Source organism: Megalops cyprinoides, chromosome 2, assembly GCF_013368585.1.
Source record: "Megalops cyprinoides isolate fMegCyp1 chromosome 2, fMegCyp1.pri, whole genome shotgun sequence".
Lineage (NCBI taxonomy): Eukaryota > Metazoa > Chordata > Actinopteri > Elopiformes > Megalopidae > Megalops > Megalops cyprinoides.
The window spans coordinates 55,218,404-55,236,597 of record NC_050584.1 but is presented as its reverse complement, the minus strand read 5'-3'; the positions used below and the strand labels follow the sequence as shown (position 1 = coordinate 55,236,597).

At 43.8% G+C, this 18,194-nt stretch overlaps 1 protein-coding gene across 7 annotated transcripts in view; it reads right to left on the bottom strand.

Annotated features, from left to right (window-relative positions):
* Window positions 1-956: 956 nt before the first annotated feature.
* Window positions 957-18,194, bottom strand: part of camsap2a (calmodulin regulated spectrin-associated protein family, member 2a) — a 44,333-nt gene continuing 27,095 nt past the window's right edge. For 2 of the 7 annotated variants that reach the window (XM_036520808.1, XM_036520812.1), the window contains 14 exons: window positions 16,516-16,657; window positions 15,773-15,912; window positions 11,287-11,377; window positions 11,052-11,154; window positions 10,730-10,767; window positions 10,523-10,592; window positions 7,995-10,122; window positions 7,227-7,363; window positions 6,719-6,939; window positions 5,997-6,093; window positions 4,826-4,891; window positions 3,958-4,073; window positions 3,436-3,554; window positions 957-2,272 (listed from right to left, as the gene is read on the bottom strand). In XM_036520808.1, the coding sequence (XP_036376701.1) occupies window positions 1,967-2,272; window positions 3,436-3,554; window positions 3,958-4,073; window positions 4,826-4,891; window positions 5,997-6,093; window positions 6,719-6,939; window positions 7,227-7,363; window positions 7,995-10,122; window positions 10,523-10,592; window positions 10,730-10,767; window positions 11,052-11,154; window positions 11,287-11,377; window positions 15,773-15,912; window positions 16,516-16,657 (3,774 nt within the window). In that variant the 3' untranslated portion in view covers window positions 957-1,966. The remainder of the gene's footprint in view (window positions 2,273-3,435; window positions 3,555-3,957; window positions 4,074-4,825; window positions 4,892-5,996; window positions 6,094-6,718; window positions 6,940-7,226; window positions 7,364-7,994; window positions 10,123-10,522; window positions 10,593-10,729; window positions 10,768-11,051; window positions 11,155-11,286; window positions 11,378-15,772; window positions 15,913-16,515; window positions 16,658-18,194) is intronic. The other 5 variants (XM_036520814.1, XM_036520815.1, XM_036520811.1 and 2 more) reach the window with 4 other exon arrangements.

The window sequence follows — 18,194 nt, the reverse complement described above, 5'->3', positions numbered from 1 at the left end:
AGTCTGATTTGAGGTTGTTGTCATTCTTTCATCAACCTAGGTGTACATTATATTTGTGTTTGTAACATAGACTGTTACTGAAACGTGACCGGTAAGGTTCAAATTTGTCCGGTAAAATAAATTCTTCCCGGTCACCGGACCAGCAAGAAAAAATCCTAGCAGAAACCCTGGTGGAAACCGAGAAATATTTATATGATTTTTAAAAAATAAGCCATCTACCTTTTAGACGTGGCGTGAGATGTTTGCTTTCAGGAGCTTTCAAGCTACTGTTCTGTGTTGTACCCCATGTTTTTGTTTTACCCTCCATGTCATTAAAATCTTCTCTAGAAGACCATGCAATGAAAAAAATTCTGCATACATGAAAACTGTTCATGACAAATGTCTTTACAAACAAAATACATTATATGCTAAAATATACACAGAGCACAAATGAAAACAAATGACAAAAAAAACAAATGACATTTTCCTATTCAATGACAAAGAAAACACAGCTTTGATACATACAGCCCTGCAGAAGTACATTCTAATATGGAATTCTAACAAGAAGCACTGGAAAGGAGTTAACAGAGCCTTAAAAATCAGTTGTTTGGAAGGATTTTGCACTGTTTCTGGGAATCACAGTGAAATGTCTACACTAATTCAATGGAATCTGAACTATAGACAGCACTGTTTATCTGACCACTGTGGCATGACCACATTTAATTGCTCTACCATTTTAAATGGGGAATCAATTCTGTATTCACATTTTATTTTAGTTCAATACTTAATATTGATATTCATCAGTAAATAAATGTACTATGATTTTACTTCTATCCATAATATTCATATTCATTAAAAATGTACTGGCATTTTTGATAAATGCTTCAAGCTTCTCTGATCCATTCAATTTGAGTCAAATGAAACTGTAAACAAACTACTTTTTACTCATCAAGATCATTTACTATAGAAGCCTCTGGTGAAAGGATGTTGATAACATGATTTTATAACCCTTATTAAAACATAAGTCCCACTTCACACTGTGACCCTAACGCTTTCTATATTTACACTGTAACTACAGAGATACTACTGTGTACATATATTACACAGGGTAGTTGTTATGGAGCTGTATTTATGCAAGCAACAAACAGATTTAACTGCTGGAAGTACTATGCAACCATGTGTACTATGTACACAGCAGTATCACTATATCTAAACAGTGTAAATAAGGCCACTTAATGTAAAGTAGGACCAAAATATAGATCACAAAAAATGAGGGATGCTACTTTGGCACTTTCCAGCAAGTTTGAGTTCTTGGGATACATAGTGGGTTACCGTTACGCATTCTTTCCAAGCAATGGCAGCCCTATTCGTGATGCTCATTAAAGGCAATTTCCTCAGTACATGTTGCCCTTTGTGGTTCACACCTTATGCAAACAAACTGGATACTATTTCAAACTTAGCAAAAGACAAAAAGCTTCACCTGCATACTAAAGCCTCTCATGAATAACTTTACAAGCACCTTGTGGTGCTCACGTACAAAAAAATCAAACAAGCATAAGGCCACAAATGTTAAACAGATACGCAAATTCAATCTATACAGATGAATAACATTCAGTGCTTCAGTGTACCAGATCAAAACGTCATGGCATCCTTTTTCTTTTGGCACATACAAAACCACATACACACACACGTGCTGTAATAAAATAACTCAAAAGATTCAACGATCTCTTGTACTAAACACATTAGTGATCTCCATTAAATACTCTTAAATAGTGTTTTACATTCCAGTTGTGCATAATATCAGCAGAGTTCTGTGTCCAGTTGAAACTGGGAGAAAAAAGGAAGATTAAGAGGAAAGCTGCTGCAAAAGGAGTATGTTTTCATTTGTTGGCATTGCAGGTGCCAAGTCCACATGGATATGTACAGTGAAGTGCAAATTTAACGTGAATGTTTTGAGAAAAAAAAAAAAAAGACATGGTTCTCTTTACTAGGACTTGCTGGGTAACACTTTTTTGGGTGTTGCGGGTTTCTTGGTCTGCCACAGGTGGCTGTGGATGGTGATGGCGTCGACGCTGGCTGACATGGTCTTGGCGGGGATGTGGCTGAACTGCTTCCTGTCCGAGTTGTACTTGTACAGGCCGTCTATCATCTTGCTGGTGATGGTCTTGGGACCGATGCCCGCCAGCTTGGTGATCTCCTCCATCTCAGGGCAGTATGTGTACAGAGACCGGAACTGGCAGCCTGAGTCTCGGAAGAGGATCAGGAAGTTGTTGGCCTCCGATTTCTCCATTTCCTGTGGACAAACCGAAGCAAACAAAAATGAAGCAAACATTAAAAAAGGAGACATGGTACCCCTAAATATTGTAAACCTGCTTCATTTATTTTAGTTAAGTTACTATATGATCTACATATGATTAGAATTACTCAAAATAAACTCTGTCTCATACAGCTGTTTATAAGGTTCTAAAGGTTTAATGAACCAGCTAATAGATGAAAAAATCCACTTGCTTACTAATGTCCAACCTAGATGGATCATTGTACTCTATCCACTTGAACCGGCAATAGCAATAATTATGTAAAATAAGCTTTATGCCCTGGGATCCCAGCTGTATCATCAGCCGACGACAGCCACAGCAGGGGAATGAATTAGCTTCATTATGCCAGACATAGGGGCGGATAGATTGGCCAGCTTTTGTCTGTCCTGCTGCACACCACTGACCCCTGCTGGTAAATGACATGCCCACAGTTTGCCCATAAAAAGCTGCACATTAAGTGTCTTCCTGACATTTACATTTACATTTATTCATTTGGCAGACGCTTTTATCCAAAGCGACTTACATAGGTTACAGTTCTTTACAATGTTATCCATTTATACAGCTGGATATTTACTGAGGCAACTGTGGGTTAAGTACCTTGCCCAAGGGTACAGCAGCAGTGTCCCAGCGGGGATTGAACCGGCAACCTTTCGGTTACGAGTCCTGCTCTTTAACCACTATGCTACACTGCCGCCCTAGACTCATGTCTGTGCAAGTATGGCATGAGGACTGCAGTATGAAAAGAAGCAGCAGATGATTTGAAGAAGGTGGACATGACATGTGTTTTGGATGAGAGCACATGTTTGTCTGCGTTCTCCCAGATTGTTAATGATGGTTTCAGAGATAAGCAGCAGTCAGACATTATTGGGCATTCCAAATTGGGAGAAAAAAAGAGAAAAAGCACTGGACATTCCGAACTTTATACAAATAAAATAAAATTAAATTAAACCATTAAACATGCCTGATTATTTTGTTTTAAACAAAAACAGTCTCATTCTTAAAGCAGCCTGCAGGCTCCAACCTAAGGTAACCCCAAAGCCCTCACACCTGGATATGGTTAAAAACTGTATTGTACATTTACAATTTGGTGAAGGCAATAAGAGTATGTTTTGGGGTCAAATTAGAATCAGTGACCTCTTACCTCTAGTATCTTATTCTTCTGAGCTTCGTTCACCTTGCCAGCCAGACAGCAGTGGGCCAGGGCGTTCTGGATTATATGCTTGTTAGACTTGGCGCTCGGCTCCTTGTAGAGCTTTGGGCCTGAAAGGGAACAGTGAAATCATTCCGTTTCACCATTCAGTTTGTTTACTCACAAAACAAAGATTCGCTCTGCTGTAATGATGTGCATTCTGGAAACGTTGCTCTCACACCTCTATGCAAAAATGACTCCACTTTCTGTTAGACAACTTATCTTGTCTGCCCTTCTTTCTTAAGAAACATGACAGTGCACAGCTGCTTAAACAGATGATGAGTCAGCTTTGTTTGAACAGTATTTTACGGTCTTGTGCAGAACGTTACGGTAACTTTACGCGTGATCCACTGAAAGTGAAAACATTTCATCAATATGACCTGACTGCAAGTGAGGGTCACAATCAAGCTTGGTTTTACTATGAAAGAACGTGACAGCCAAAGTAAAGAGCCGACCTCTTGTGACAGCCCTTACCTGTGTATTCCGTGTTGGATGCCACAGATGATGTTGTGGAGCCGTTCTCCCAGTCCTTCTCTCCGTTGCGGCTGCCGGTTCGACAAGGAGACAGAAATCCGTCCGCAGAGCCAGGTCTGATGGGACAGTTACAGTTATACAGTGACCAGTACCGCTGCTCCTCACGTTAGCTTTTCATTGCTCAGATAAAGTTCTGCAAGGATGATACACAGCTTTGTGAAGCCACCAGCCTGGTACCCATGCTTAACAAAAGAAAATAGCTATAATAATAATCATCATCTAATGATCACATTATCACAATCTAATAATTATTTGGCTATTATGACATCAACGTCACCCCTGGCCAGATGTATTGCGCTTGTAAATACACTGAAAGCAAGCAGGTGCATAGGCCAGTTCTTTCATTCATTCATTTGCCTTTTGGGAAATGATACTGGGTAAGAAGCAGTACAAGCACTGCAAGCAAGTCCAGTGAAGCCCGCCACAGTACAGGGGAGGTGTGATGAAAAGCACACAGTTTGTTAGTTAAGCATCAGATGAACAACAGGTGCAGAAGCAACATTAATCATATGGTGCCACTATATTGAGCTTATTATTTTGTATTACTTGTTGAGGTATCAAACCAAAATATGATTTTTTTGTGAATCTGGCAAGTGAGAACATACTCATATTTTAAAAATATCCCTATTACAAATGTTTACCTGGAAAATGTGTGTAGGTTTTTACAAAAAAAGAAAAATGCTGTTTGTCCTGGGCCCAATTGTAGCTCAGCATATTGACATTGAGGCATGGACGTGTCCCTCCATGGAGACAGGCGAAGGAGTGGGGAAGGGGAAGTGACTTATACCCATACTACATGTAGACTAACCTTGACCTTTTCGCTTTGGTAGCATTCAAAAAGAGGTATAGGCTGCCAGAGGCTAAATTACTGCTTCTGAAAATTCCGGAAAGTGAAGGCGGACAATAAGAATAGGAAAGACAGACAGAAAATGATCTAGAGAGCAGAGAGTATCAGGCTTGTAGTTCTGAGTGGGCAAGTCAGGGATGACAAGAAGCTCAGTGAGGATAATTAAAGGTAATTAAACAAACATTCAGTTGATGGTGACACATTGACCAGCAGCACATACTGGTCAAGCACTGGCGAGTCAAATTTCAGATTCAAGCACCACAGGTAAACAAAGGAGCACATACTATGAGAATAACGGACTTATGCAAGTGGCTAGGTGTCTATTTCAATATGGTATTTTAAGATGTGTTTTCATACATAAAGTGGCCTCCACATTTTATATACCCATAACAATTTGAAACAAAACCATAAGGAACAGATAGTACTTCTTGCAACTGAAAACATTTTGCAAATGAAAATGTGTACAATTTTAATATTACTAAATACAGAGAAACACCATGTATATCTGGAGGCCACTGTGTGTATATGTCTACTTATTTATCTAGATGGATAGCGAGATAGATAGATAAATACAATTTTTCCATTGTTCTCCTCTTTCAACACAATGTGCATTTTATTTTTCAACTTTCCCAAAGAAGAGAACAGAACACAGACTATACAGGAAGACTCACTAACGCTCTTTAAAAAGGTCTGACATCCTTTGACATGACTAAACTGCACACACCCATTTCAAAGATTTTCCAAAGACTTCCACAGAACAAAAAACAAATTGGAGATTAAGCTGTGCTGCACCATGGATTGTAGTGCAACATCGATCTGTATGATGTACTTGTGAAACATTTGTGTAATTCTCTTTATGTAATGTCTTTACCAACTTTGACTTACAGCTTTGCAAGCATTAGACTTGAGTGAAAGGAAGAAAATAATGTTAAATATGTGTACCATTTATACGGCAACTTGAAATGTACACACCCACATCACAATGCTCTGAACCTGATAGACCTGCTGAGCTGAGCAAATTAGTGTTCTGAGTATTATGCACTGCACACAGATTTCCTCATTAAGACAGCGTGACAGTGATGCGGGAGGTGTGTGTGTGTGTGTGTGTGTGGGTGTGGGATGGTGCTCTTACCTGGGCGTCCTCTTCTCTGACTGCACGCTTTCATTGTCTCCCAAGTTGAGGGAAGCCAGAGACAGACTGGAGACTGAAAAAACACGGGGTCGTGAACCTGGATGCGAAACACAAGTTGGCACAAAACGAACTGTTACACCCACAACAACGAGCCTGTTCACATCACTTTGTACACACCTATGCAACTTGCTACAGCTCACAGTGGCAGCGTTTTCAGATGTATGCACTCCTCCACTATTGACACGAATTTTAACTTAATTTGATCGCTCCATTTCCTTCAGTATACAGTACCCTGCAAGAATGTTTCTTACTTTTAATTGGATTTAAAAATAGGGTAATTTTGCACCCAACCTACATTGTGAACACAACTTGCACTATATGCAAAGGCCAAAAACCAAGTAAAATATCTAAAGATTTGCAAGCACAGTGGACATTTCATTTCATTAGTAGCGAGAATAAGACGGGTGTTAGTTCAAGCAAATTAGAGGAAAAGCACTGTTTTCAAAGCGGTGAATTGCCAGCTTAATGAGGGATAAACAGATTGATATAGGAGCTGTAAAGTTAGCAATCAGCATGCTCAGAGTAAGCGCACAGGCCTGATGCCAGGCTGTAAGGAGTGCAGGAATAGCCATGAGAGCTGCAGAAGGAAGGTTGCAGGTTGCACAAAGCAAAGCTGGCGCCAGGGGAACAGACTCCTTGCCGAGCATTGCCCCGGGGGTTACCTTCCGCCGCCCTGGCAGGGGTTTTGGGAGACTCCACGATGTCCCTGTGTATGGACTTGGGGCGGGGTTTCTTCTGCTTGGTGCTGGCAGAGCGGGGCTTGATGACGGTGTCCATGTCCTCCATCAGTTTCAGCTGCTTCCTGCGGAGGTACTCCTGCTTGATGAACTCCCTGCGAGCCTTATCCTCCTCTTTCTTCTGACGCTCCTCCTCTGCTTTCAACCTTTAAAAAATTTTAATTTTTTTTTTAAAAACATTAAAAAAAAAAAAGTGAAATTTACAGGTGAAAGAGAGGAGAAGCATTTCATTTACAGGCTGCTGTTTCTAAATAAATTGCATTTCAGGTATGGATGTTTTTCTCTGTGGTTCTCTTTTCAGTTATTTCAGTTATGCCCATTACAGCTTTTCATACTTACTTTAGTGTAATTTCCAATGTTAACTGGTATTTAATTATGCCTGATCTTATATGCAGAGAGCAGCCTCAAAAAGAGGGAAGGGGCAGGAACTCACCTCGCCTCTTCCTTCTTCTGTTCCAGCTCAGCCTCCATTTGCTGCTTCCTCTGCTGCGTCTCCCTCTCTCTCCTCAATCTCTTCTCCAGCAGTGCTGCCCGCTTCACTGCCATGTTGTCCTCTCCCTTCAGGTCGTCCTGGAGACGACGCACAATCATGGGTAACAGGGCCCCGGGACATAGTGTCACAACATCTCATTCCATATCAAGCCTATTCTGCTATGATTAGTGGAGTCAATGTGGGACTAAAAGTATGACCCCTGATGTTTTTGCTTTTAAATTGGCAACCCTTACCATGTATAATAACATTTTATTCAAACTCAAAACATCTGCATAACTTCAAATCTATTTTTTATCAGACATGGATTTCTGACCCAAATTTAAACTCTGCAGACTACCCATCTTGCAGCGGGTGCTGACTGCCTCCTGCTTTGGCCTACATACACAACCATCATCATCTGTTGGAGAATATTTAAACCTTTACATACCTAAAAAAAGCAAATGTGGTAAAGCCATGGGAATTTACACAAATTGCACTGTCATGAAACTAGGGCAAGGATCTCATGGATGGAGCTCTTATTTTTGCCAACACAACACTTCACAATAGCCACACTATTAGACAAACTAAAATACACATTATAAAAACTATTGCCTAACATAACATTGCATCCATAAAATTGCATCTACTACTTTGAAAGGAATCATTTTGTCAAATATATATAACATTCACTCATCACATCACATTGTAAAGGAATGGATCTATTCTAACCTTGAAGAAAAAACCACAGCACATCTTCTGATCATCTTCATTGATGTCTCCACCTCCATCTACATCGCTACTCTCTGAAAGCATCTGTCCGTCCAGGGGCTTCAGCACGGATAACGGCACCTCTATCAAGTTCCTGTTGCTGTGGGTCACGACTTCAGTTGGAGTGACCGTAAACGTCTCCGTGATTGGCTGGGACAGCACCTCAGACACAGTGGATTCCACCAGCTTCATCTCCTTCACATTCTCCTCCTTCTCCTCCTTGGCGCTCACTTCTTCGACGCTCTCCTCCGTCTTCTGCCGCGTCTCTTTGGCTGTGGAGGCCGGTGGCTTTGCGGCCACGCCCTTCTCGGGGGCTTCCTCCAGGGCGGAGGGTTTGGGCTCTGGTTCAGAGCAAGGTTCCTGTGTCCCGTCCTTCTCTGCGGCCTCGCCCTCTGCGGGGGGCTTGTACTCAGTCCCCAGATAGGTGAAGGCGCTGACCTGGGACTGGCAGGGGGAGAATCTGCGTAGGCGTGGCAGGCTGTCCACAGACTGCGGGACAGTGAGGACCCGGCTAAAAGGGCTGATCTTCAGCTCGCTGGGCCTTGGGGTTCTTGGGGTTTTGGAGTGGAAGGAGGCCGACTTCCTCTTGATGCTGGTGGGCGACCGGTGGGAGGTGCGCGGGGACTCCGCCGGCGACAGCGAGCCCGCAGAGCGCGTGGCGGTGCGGAGGTCGCGCACCTGCTTCTGCGGGGATGGCTGGGGGGCGGGGATGACCCAGGACTGCTGCTGCTCCCTCATCTGCATGATGACCTCCTGCTGTTGGGCCAGCCTCTGCATCTCCGTCTGCAGGAAGTTGAGCGAGGCGTTCAGCTTCTCGATGGACTTGGTGTACTCCAGAAGGTCCGCCTCCCCGAAGCTCTCGTCGCTGGGCGACTTCAGCCACCTGGCCTGGCCATCCGGCGTGTCCAGTTTGCTCTTCTCGGGCCGGAGGTTGCTGTCGTCCGCCATCTTGACGGCATGGGAGTCGGCGGGCTCCGGCTTGTCGTCCTCAGACCCAGAAGCCTCCTCCCTGAACGGCGAGGTGCCGTCACCCTTCTTCTTCACCACGGTGAGGAAGGCCGTCCTGCCCATCCTCTGCCTGTGCCGGGTGAAGGCTGCCTCCACCTTCTTCTTCTGCGCCTCAATGGCCCGCCGCTTCTCCTCCAGCTTCATCCGCAGCTGCACCATCTCTGACGCCATCATCTGGGCAGGGTCCTTGGGCACCTGGTGGACGGGGCTCTCCTCGGGCGTCAGGGCCCAGGACACCACGTGCGGGATGTTGAGCTCGGAGCTCTCCGGCGTGGTTTTCTGCGAGCTGCTGCCGCTGCTCTTCCCCTCGAAGTGGTTCAGCTTCCGGAACTTCTGCTCGGCGAAGCTGGTCATCCGGACGCCGGGGCTGGGGGAGGCCGCGCCGGGGCTTGGGTGGGACTTGCCACTGACCGAGCTGGGGCAGGGGCTGGTCATCTCGTGGGGGTTGCAGGCCCTCAGCTCGTAGTCTTGGTCCATGTCCAGTTCCATGCTCATCGTGCAGTCCCTCAGGGACGAATCCTCGTCCAGGGTCTCCTGGATGTCCTCCGTCCTCACGTGGATCCCCGTGTCCACTGTCGTGTCTGCGCTCATGGCTCCTTTTGATTCCGACACGGAATCCAAATCGGCATCGTCTGACCTGGCCCTGGAAGCCGAGCTATCCCTGCCCTGACTGTGGAGGAAGAACCCGTTGTTAATCCCCTCCGCCTGAAGGCTGTCGTGAGGTTTCTCCAAATTGTGGATGATTTGCAGGGCCTCCTCAATGCTGGGGGTGGCTGGGAGTTTGCCATGCTCGTCCTGAGCCGGTCCATTTGAGAGACCCCTCTGGCCCCTGGAGGCAACAGCCTCAGGCCAGGCTAGGCTCTCTGGACATCCCTCCTCTTCGATGCCCCCTTTGTCGCTCTGCCCATTAACGGGCTGGAAGGACAGGTTTCTCTTCATGTTCCTGGGCATGTGGTTGACCTTGAATCCCAGCCCATCTGTGCTGATGGACCTGGTCATCCCCCGAGCGGGGGGTGTAGCCGTCTGGCTGGTGTTTGTTTTATCAAAAGGGATGTCAAAGGACACTCCGTGAGCTGAGGACCTACAAAGATCCAAATATTGTAAGGGAATCACCATTTCAATGTGTTTTATCATCAATGTATTAATTATTAATTTATTTATCTACACACATATTCAAATTATTTAAATTATTTATGTATTTTATCATTCATTACGTTATTATTATTTATTTATTTTTCTAATGAGCTTTTATTGGGTAAATGAGTTTAAGTGAAGTATTTATTGAGTGAATGTGTTTTACTGTGTGTTTTATGAATGCACCTTACGAGAGCAGCACTGCAATTTCATTGTATTTTAATACAATGACAATAAAGGCATTCTGTATTCTGTATCAACACCCTTACATAATATTTTGGTTCACTTCTCAGATCTGAATACAGCATGAAGTGACTCTCACAGGCTAACAGCACTGATGTACTGACCGTTTTTCCTTGGGCCAAGTCCCCACACAGCTGTCCACAAAAGACAATGAGGTTGATCGTTTCATTACACCTGAAATAAAAACAAACAGACTTTAAGCCACAGATCACGCACACCATTATGAAAGAATAACAACATATTACAAAAGGAATAAAAAATAATAAATGCCACATATAAATACTGAAATCACCACCCTAAGAATACACTACCTGAAGTGGAAGTCTGAGGTTGTGGCCTGAGAGGCAGACTGTACAGATGAAAAAATAGGACAAAAATGATACAGAATTAATACAATAACAATATTAATACAATACAGTACCAACAAAAAGGACACCACAAAATATGTTCCGACTAATACTAAAACCTAACTAGTAAGTCTTTTCCTTTCATAACATGTATTGCAAAGCAACAAAAACCCATTCCAACTCTGCTAAAGCCTAAAAAGACCACATTTTCTGATAAACTTCAAGTAAACTTTAAATTAAAGGTAAACAAATCATGAAGACTAAAGATAAAAGAAGAGAAGTGAACCTGGGCCGGTCTGGACTGGGAGGTTTCTCCATAAAGCTTCGCTTGGTGACATTGGATATGGGCACCGTGGGCATGTTTTTCAAAGAGGGGGCTGGTTCTGCTGCTGACAACAGGCAAACATATTGTAGAGATCTACTCAGACAACCACTGTTAACGGTCTGGAGAGCAAAGCATATCTCATACAATCCAGTGCCTGGAATAAAATAAGCACATCTCTTTTCTCTGCAACGCTTACCTTCAGTGTCTAAAACTCGAGGTTGCACAAAGGATGGCTTTACCACTTCAAACCACCAGAAAAGCTCAGCCATAAACACAAGATAGTTATTCTGTGAGGGAATAAAAAAGACAGAACGGTGTGTCACAGAATGTCTTAACTATAAAATCAGAAATATTCTCTAAACACAGGTTATGTTCCCCATAGTACATTTGGTACCAGCCAGTACAGCGTTACATGTTTTTCCACAAGATGGCACTGTAAAGTACGGTGGATCAATATTTAAAAAGGGAAGTCATCAGCGTAGATCAAATTCATACTGAGATGACTGTTTCATATAATGGTAATCTTCCTTGATAGTCCATTCTTTCATAGAAATGATATGGATGGTAAAAAACAGATATACACACGTTGTTTTATATTTGAAACATCACAGGTTTCCGTTACAATTCACAGTGTAGAAACAGAAGGTCACGAACTTACACGTGAGAGATGAAAGAGATCTCTAAAGCTGTATAACACACATTAAGAAGTGTTTACACGACACCAGCCAAAAGGAATTAAACCTAGACTCATTCAGAGAAGAGGGGTACAAAGCACAATAAATCCAACGAGGAACGCTTTGACTCTGCCCCCTATGTTCAGAGAATATAGAAAAGAGGAGAGATCATTTAACCAGAGGACTGTTGGGGTCTGATAGATATTATCAACTGCACAGCCATGGTTTTCTGTGGAAGAGCACGTCATATGGTAGAGCAGTAGAGAAAATAAAACTCTTTCAGGAAACCATCATTATCAAATGATTCTTCAAGGCTTACTGTCCCTATTTCATTCATTTTTTCTACTATGAAATTAATAGGTTGCTTTCTGTTTAAAAGGCTGGCTGAACATATATTTTTGTAGATAAATTCGGAAAACACAGAGTATGAGAAGGAGTATCCAGAACAGTGCTTCTATGTCCCTGGATACTCCAGAATGTTTTTTATATTTGGAAAGTAACAGTATTTCTTTAACAACAATGAAAAAATCAAAACACATTCAGTACATAGTCAGAGGTATCACAATTACCTTCGATTGTCACAGATAATTGTTGGGATAGGAACAATGTTCTCTCTGTCAAGGCCAGGGAAAATTTTCCCACTCAGCAATATTTCTTTGTGTGAGTTGAACAACATGTTGAGGCAGAGGGAATAGGAGTCTCCTGAGTGCCGCTAATGCATTTTATAATGATATGCTACCGTCTGCGTCTTTTGTTCTCCCATGCCGCACTCTTTCACACGGCAGAAAAGGTATCAGAGGTGTACCAACTGAACACATTTCTTTTTTCACAGCTTTTGAAAGAAGGGATTTAGCAGCTGCTGCTTCACTAAAGGCCCTTGAAAGGGTCCTGTTACAAAAATAATTGATTTTCAATTATCACAAGCTGTAGAAAACATGCAAACCAGCATTTGATAAAGCTCAACAGTCAAAAGCCTACTCAAAGTGCTGTTCTTACAGGTCCCAGAGGAAAATGACAGTCATGTTAAAACATGTGGCCTGTATTTTGAACCCTCAGTATTACAGGTCCTCCTACATCATGACTGTCGGTTCCCTCAGAAGAAAAATTTCCCTCACAAAATCCCAAACACCGCTGACACAATGTAAACGACACGTAACACCAACAAACAATAAAGGACAGATTCTGATTTTTTTTAAAAATTCAAATTTGTTTCTGAATCTGCAGCTTGATATTTCCATGATACACATCACCACATTAAGGCTAAAAAAGGGCACCTTTAATTTTAAACGCCATTACATCTTTTCATGGAGCTGAGCAGAGAAATTAGTACACTGGATTAGCATTTTAATCACACAATTTCATAAAAATACAAAGCAATTGCCTCTAGGCCTACATCATCTGTGGGTGTCCTTTGGGAGAACAACCAAGAAACAGACAACTGTCCAGATGGTGAACTACAAGCCTGTCTTCACCCCATCTGCCTGTCTACCTGACAACTCACACTGCGAGACATGCAAGCCAGCCCTTCCAGCAGCTCAACAGTCAAAGGCCCACTCCAACTACTCAGAACACAGATCACACTTTCAAAATGGCAGAAAAACAAACTTATTTCTCTTAAAGGTGAACAGACCTGCAGCATAAAATTTCACTTAAAGGGAGCCACAGACAAACGGCACAATCACATCTAAACAAAGCAGCCGCTAAGCCTTTAATCCGTCTCCCAAGGAGAGCAACGGCAGCATCTCTCTGCGCTTGGAACTGGCACTTGATTCTATTAACCTTCTAAAGATGATGTCATCTGGACCAGTGAATGTCGGGCAGTTTCCCTTTTTTTCAACACACTGCTGCAACACATGTGTGAGTTAACATCCAGCCACTGACAAATGTTTACTCCATCTCAGAGCCAAGAAAATGCTGTGAGCCCCACAGATGCCCTTTTGGATCTGTACGTAATTAAAAACAGAGAGAGAGGCGGTTCGACAAATAATACGCCTGTGTGATAACCAATAACAAATGCAGTGTGATACTGTGTCTTTGGATGAGTTGGACACACGCTCATGACCAAGGGGAATACAGGACACAGCTGTAACAATGCAAATTGATTAGCTGCATAGCTGGTGGTGACTATAACTTTAATCTTCATGTTGCACTTATGTGGTGTTTTCTACTATTCTGGAGTGAATTGAATTAAAAAAAAAAAAACAGCAGAACAAAAACAAAGTGCAACTGATGTGACAGCCAGCAGGGGGCAGGCCTGAGAAAGACACAGGCGTGTCTGCAGCAGCATCACCTTGGCCTGCTGGAAGAGGTCGTCTCCGCATGAGCCTGCCACGCCTCCGCTGGCGGGAGCTTGGCGTTCACGTATGAATCAAGAACGCTCATTAAATTGAAGGGGGGGGGTCCCAGGCGCACGGGAAGGAGGGAGAAACTGGGTCAAGGTTACGATCACGTGACGAGACTCTGTATTTCGATCAAGTCACGGGCCTGTAGTAGACTGCGGAGGTTAAGAAGAACACAGTGGGGCACCAGTCTGCCAAGACTGCACTGAATGAGCACAGAGAGCTTTCTGGCATCTGAAGTAATTACAGGAAGCATTTATACATTTATAGAAGCCCTCGGTTAAGCTGAGCAAGAGTTGCTGAAATCATTAGTTAGATAAGAGCATTTGTTTTAGAAACACAAATGCACTGTACAAAGGCATTCTGGAAATAAATCACCATGCCAAATAAACAGTCACACTGCTGGTCTCACTGCCTTTTCCTCCTTCACACAGAGGGAAGCTACTGTAACCACAAAGTACACACAACAACTGTTAGCTGCAAGAACATCCAACTACAGTACAAAGGCTTAGCAGGCTTCCCAGCACTGAAAAGCTATCATTCAAGGCCAGAAAAATAGATGTTTCTGTGTTATTGTACATATAGCTTCAGATCCCTTACAGACCTTGCGGACTGTGGTAAGGCTAGGGAAAGCCTACTGTAGTGTAATGACAGATTCTCTTGGACCCGTCTCCCTTCCTGCCTATGCTGTGTGCTGCCTATTGGGCCTTTTGCTGGGACATACTGTTCTGGGCCTTTCCATGCCATTTCACTTCTTTTCCCAGTCTTTCTTGCTGTAGGAGCTGGAAGGGAACAATGGGGCAGGATGATACGCTGAGCCCTTCTCATGAACTGCACTCAGCAACGCCCCGAGTTCTGCTTGCAGGAGAAGTCAAAGGAACTGACAGCACTGCCAACTCCTATTTCCATCTCAATAGACTGAGCCAGGATGTCAGCGTCTACAGCATTCATGAGCTGCAGACAGGCTGTTTTTTAAAGCTCATCTCTACAGCGAGCTGATTGAGACCCATGTTTCTCCAATAATGAGACGATTTTCCTTTTCGATTCAGGGCCTCATTACAATTCGAGATAAGAGCCTTGCCTCTTAAGGACAGAGAAAGAATGACTTTGGCATTAAAATAAAAAAAAAAAGATTTATACACTACAGTAACCATAGATATCCATATTTACATTCTCAAAACCTCTTCCGAATAATGACCATTTTAGAAAACTTTAGGAAAGCCACGATTCAAAAGTCTCAGAACAAGGAAAAGTGGCATAATTATAACACACAGCATGCAGAGTTCCCTGCCTGCAGTTCTGGGATACCAAACGCCTTGCGGGAGCCCACCAAAACCATCCTCCCCGTCTTCCCGGCCAACGGTAACACACACACGGTATTTGTATGTGCCTCCCACATGAGTCGCTCCCTTTTCAAATTCCCACAGACAAGTGGAAAAGTGCACCAGGGGACACAGCTCAGTGAAACACGCCCAGGCAGAGTTTGGCTGGGAGTGAAGCTCCAGCTCTCTGCTGGAATATGCGTGCGTTCGCCATCGCTTGCTGATGACTCATCACCCATCCGACGAGGAGCAGCACAGAGCAGCCCTGTACCGGCTCCCCTCAGCATGCTGTAACAGAGAGCTTTGTGTTCTCCCCCAGCAGAAGGCGTGAACGGTCTCCCGCTTACCTTTATGGAAGAGGAGGCATAGAGCATGTCTTCCAGCGTGAAGTGGCAGCAGCGGTTCAGGTTCTCCTGACAGAACTCCTGAATGAGCTGGAGGTTGTACAAACTGTCCGCCAGTGACATGGTCTCCTTCAGGCATATATCTGTGAGGAGGGGCATCAGAGAACAGGGTGGTGATGTCATCAGGCCCCGCCTGGGAGATTACTCCAATCATTCGCGCCGCACAGAGGAACTCTGTTTATCTTCAAACAGCAACTGAATTTTAAACTGACTCCACCAAGGCATGGCCAGTTGCGCTAACGCCTAGCGCACCCTGACTTGGCATATCAACAAGGTTTGAGGGCTTGAAAGGAAGCAAACTCCCGTGCTATCTCTTACATGCAGTGAACTATCTCACATTTTCTTTACAAACCTTGAACATGTAAGCCACAGATCTCCTTATCAGACCTCCTTTATTCTGGGTGAGATGATTATATATTTCTTAGAGAACAGCACACTGTGTTTGCAGGAAAACATGGGGCTTTGGATGTGGATGTGAGCATCTATGACGTTAGCACATCTTTCCCGTACTGAGGAGCACAGCTATCTTAGTTTAGCATATCTCATGTGAAAATCCCTCTCTAAAGCCATTGCTGTGAAAGCACTCACTCCTCACTACACAGATCCCAAGAGAAAAGCCCAGGAGGCAGTCCAGGCTCCATCCAGAGGGGGCGCTCTGACCTAAGCAAGTTAGCGGAGAGCCGTACCTTCCAGCTTAACGATGTCGGGGCAGTAGAAGTGGAGCAGGGCGGCGAGGGCGCTGCCGTCGGTGCTGTCCTTCAGCAGGTTGTCCACGGGGGGGATCCACGGCACCTGTTTGGGCAGAGCCTGTTCCTTCCTGTAGCGGGCCTGGGCCAGAAAACACAGGACACTCAAAGATGGTGAAACACACACGGGCTGCACTCTCACACACACACACACACACACACACACACACACACACACACACACACACACACACACACACACACAGAATCACGACTTCAAACCAAAGCACACACTCCCCAAAATACAGGCACACATATACAAAAACACAACAGACACAAAAGCTCTCAGACACGCGCACTCTTCCACACACAAAATACATGCAAACACAAAGAAATCTACCACCATACACACTTCTTCTTAACACAAAAGGCTGAGTTGAGGGGTATTCTGGTGATGGCGGTTTGGGTTTGACAGCAGAACAGCGGGTATATGGCTGCATGCGGAGCTGGAACTGCTGAGAGGGCTTCCTCTGCTCAGCTGTGACGGGATGACTCTGCTTTAGCTACTGCTACCTCTCAGTCCAATCCTTCTGTGAAGCCACGGCTCGATCTCAGCTGTGCTTCTCCTCCTATTTACAGTTTAAGCGGTGATTGGATTAAGTCCCAATCAACCAATCAATCAATCAATCAATCAATCAGTCAAACTCTGAAATGGACACAAACTGGGTGATATCAACAATGTGAGAGAGTTCTGAAAAAATCCCAAATCAGTCAGCATTTGGTGCAACTGGTTGCTACCTGATATTGTGGTATTGTTCTGCCTAAAGATAAAGACTATCTAGGATTTGATAACCTGATGAAACAATCATGTCTGTTTGATTTTGTGATTGCATGTTACATTACACAGCTGAGTGTGCCTAGTTTAATTGACTAACGGCCATAACGTTGGGGGAAACTGAAACAAACAACTTCACGCTGCCTCAGATACCTTAAATGTAAAAATGCGCCAAATGCATTCAGTTGGTCATGGAATGAAATCCCAGGTCATGCATGGAAGAAAAGGGGGAATGTCGATGGTCCTTGTTTTGCAGGAAAGAAAGCCCAGCCTTGAAACATTCATGTGCCACGGTGATTGAAGTTGACACAGCAGCCGGGGCTTCCTGCATGCCTACTGTACCCCTAACATGAAAGCAGGCCTGAGAGCACATAATGCAGCCTTTGTGTCTCACGCTTCTGTACACAGCCATTCTCTCCCCTTTCATCAGCTGACATGAAAGGTACCGTAATGCCGGCTCCAAAAAAAGAGAAAAAACCCAACTTCATTTTCAAAGAAGAACAATCAATGTACAAATCAGCAAACAGAAATGAAAAGGTGAGATTAATGTTTTTCTTCTATGCTTCTAGCTAAGGGGGGGAGGGGGGGGGGGCTGTACAAATTTTGACATTAGAAAATTTTTCAGCAATATGAATATAGGACAGAGCTGAATTGGGGGAAAAAAAAGACTCATGGTGATCACTCATTACGAACCTGCTGCTACTGTCAGGTGTTCATGAGGTACAAATGCTTATATATGATACTTCAAAAATCAATTTTAACATTTGATGACACTAATGTGTCATCTATGCATCTATGTCACACTATGCAACAATATGCATTAAAATATAATGCTGACTTAAAG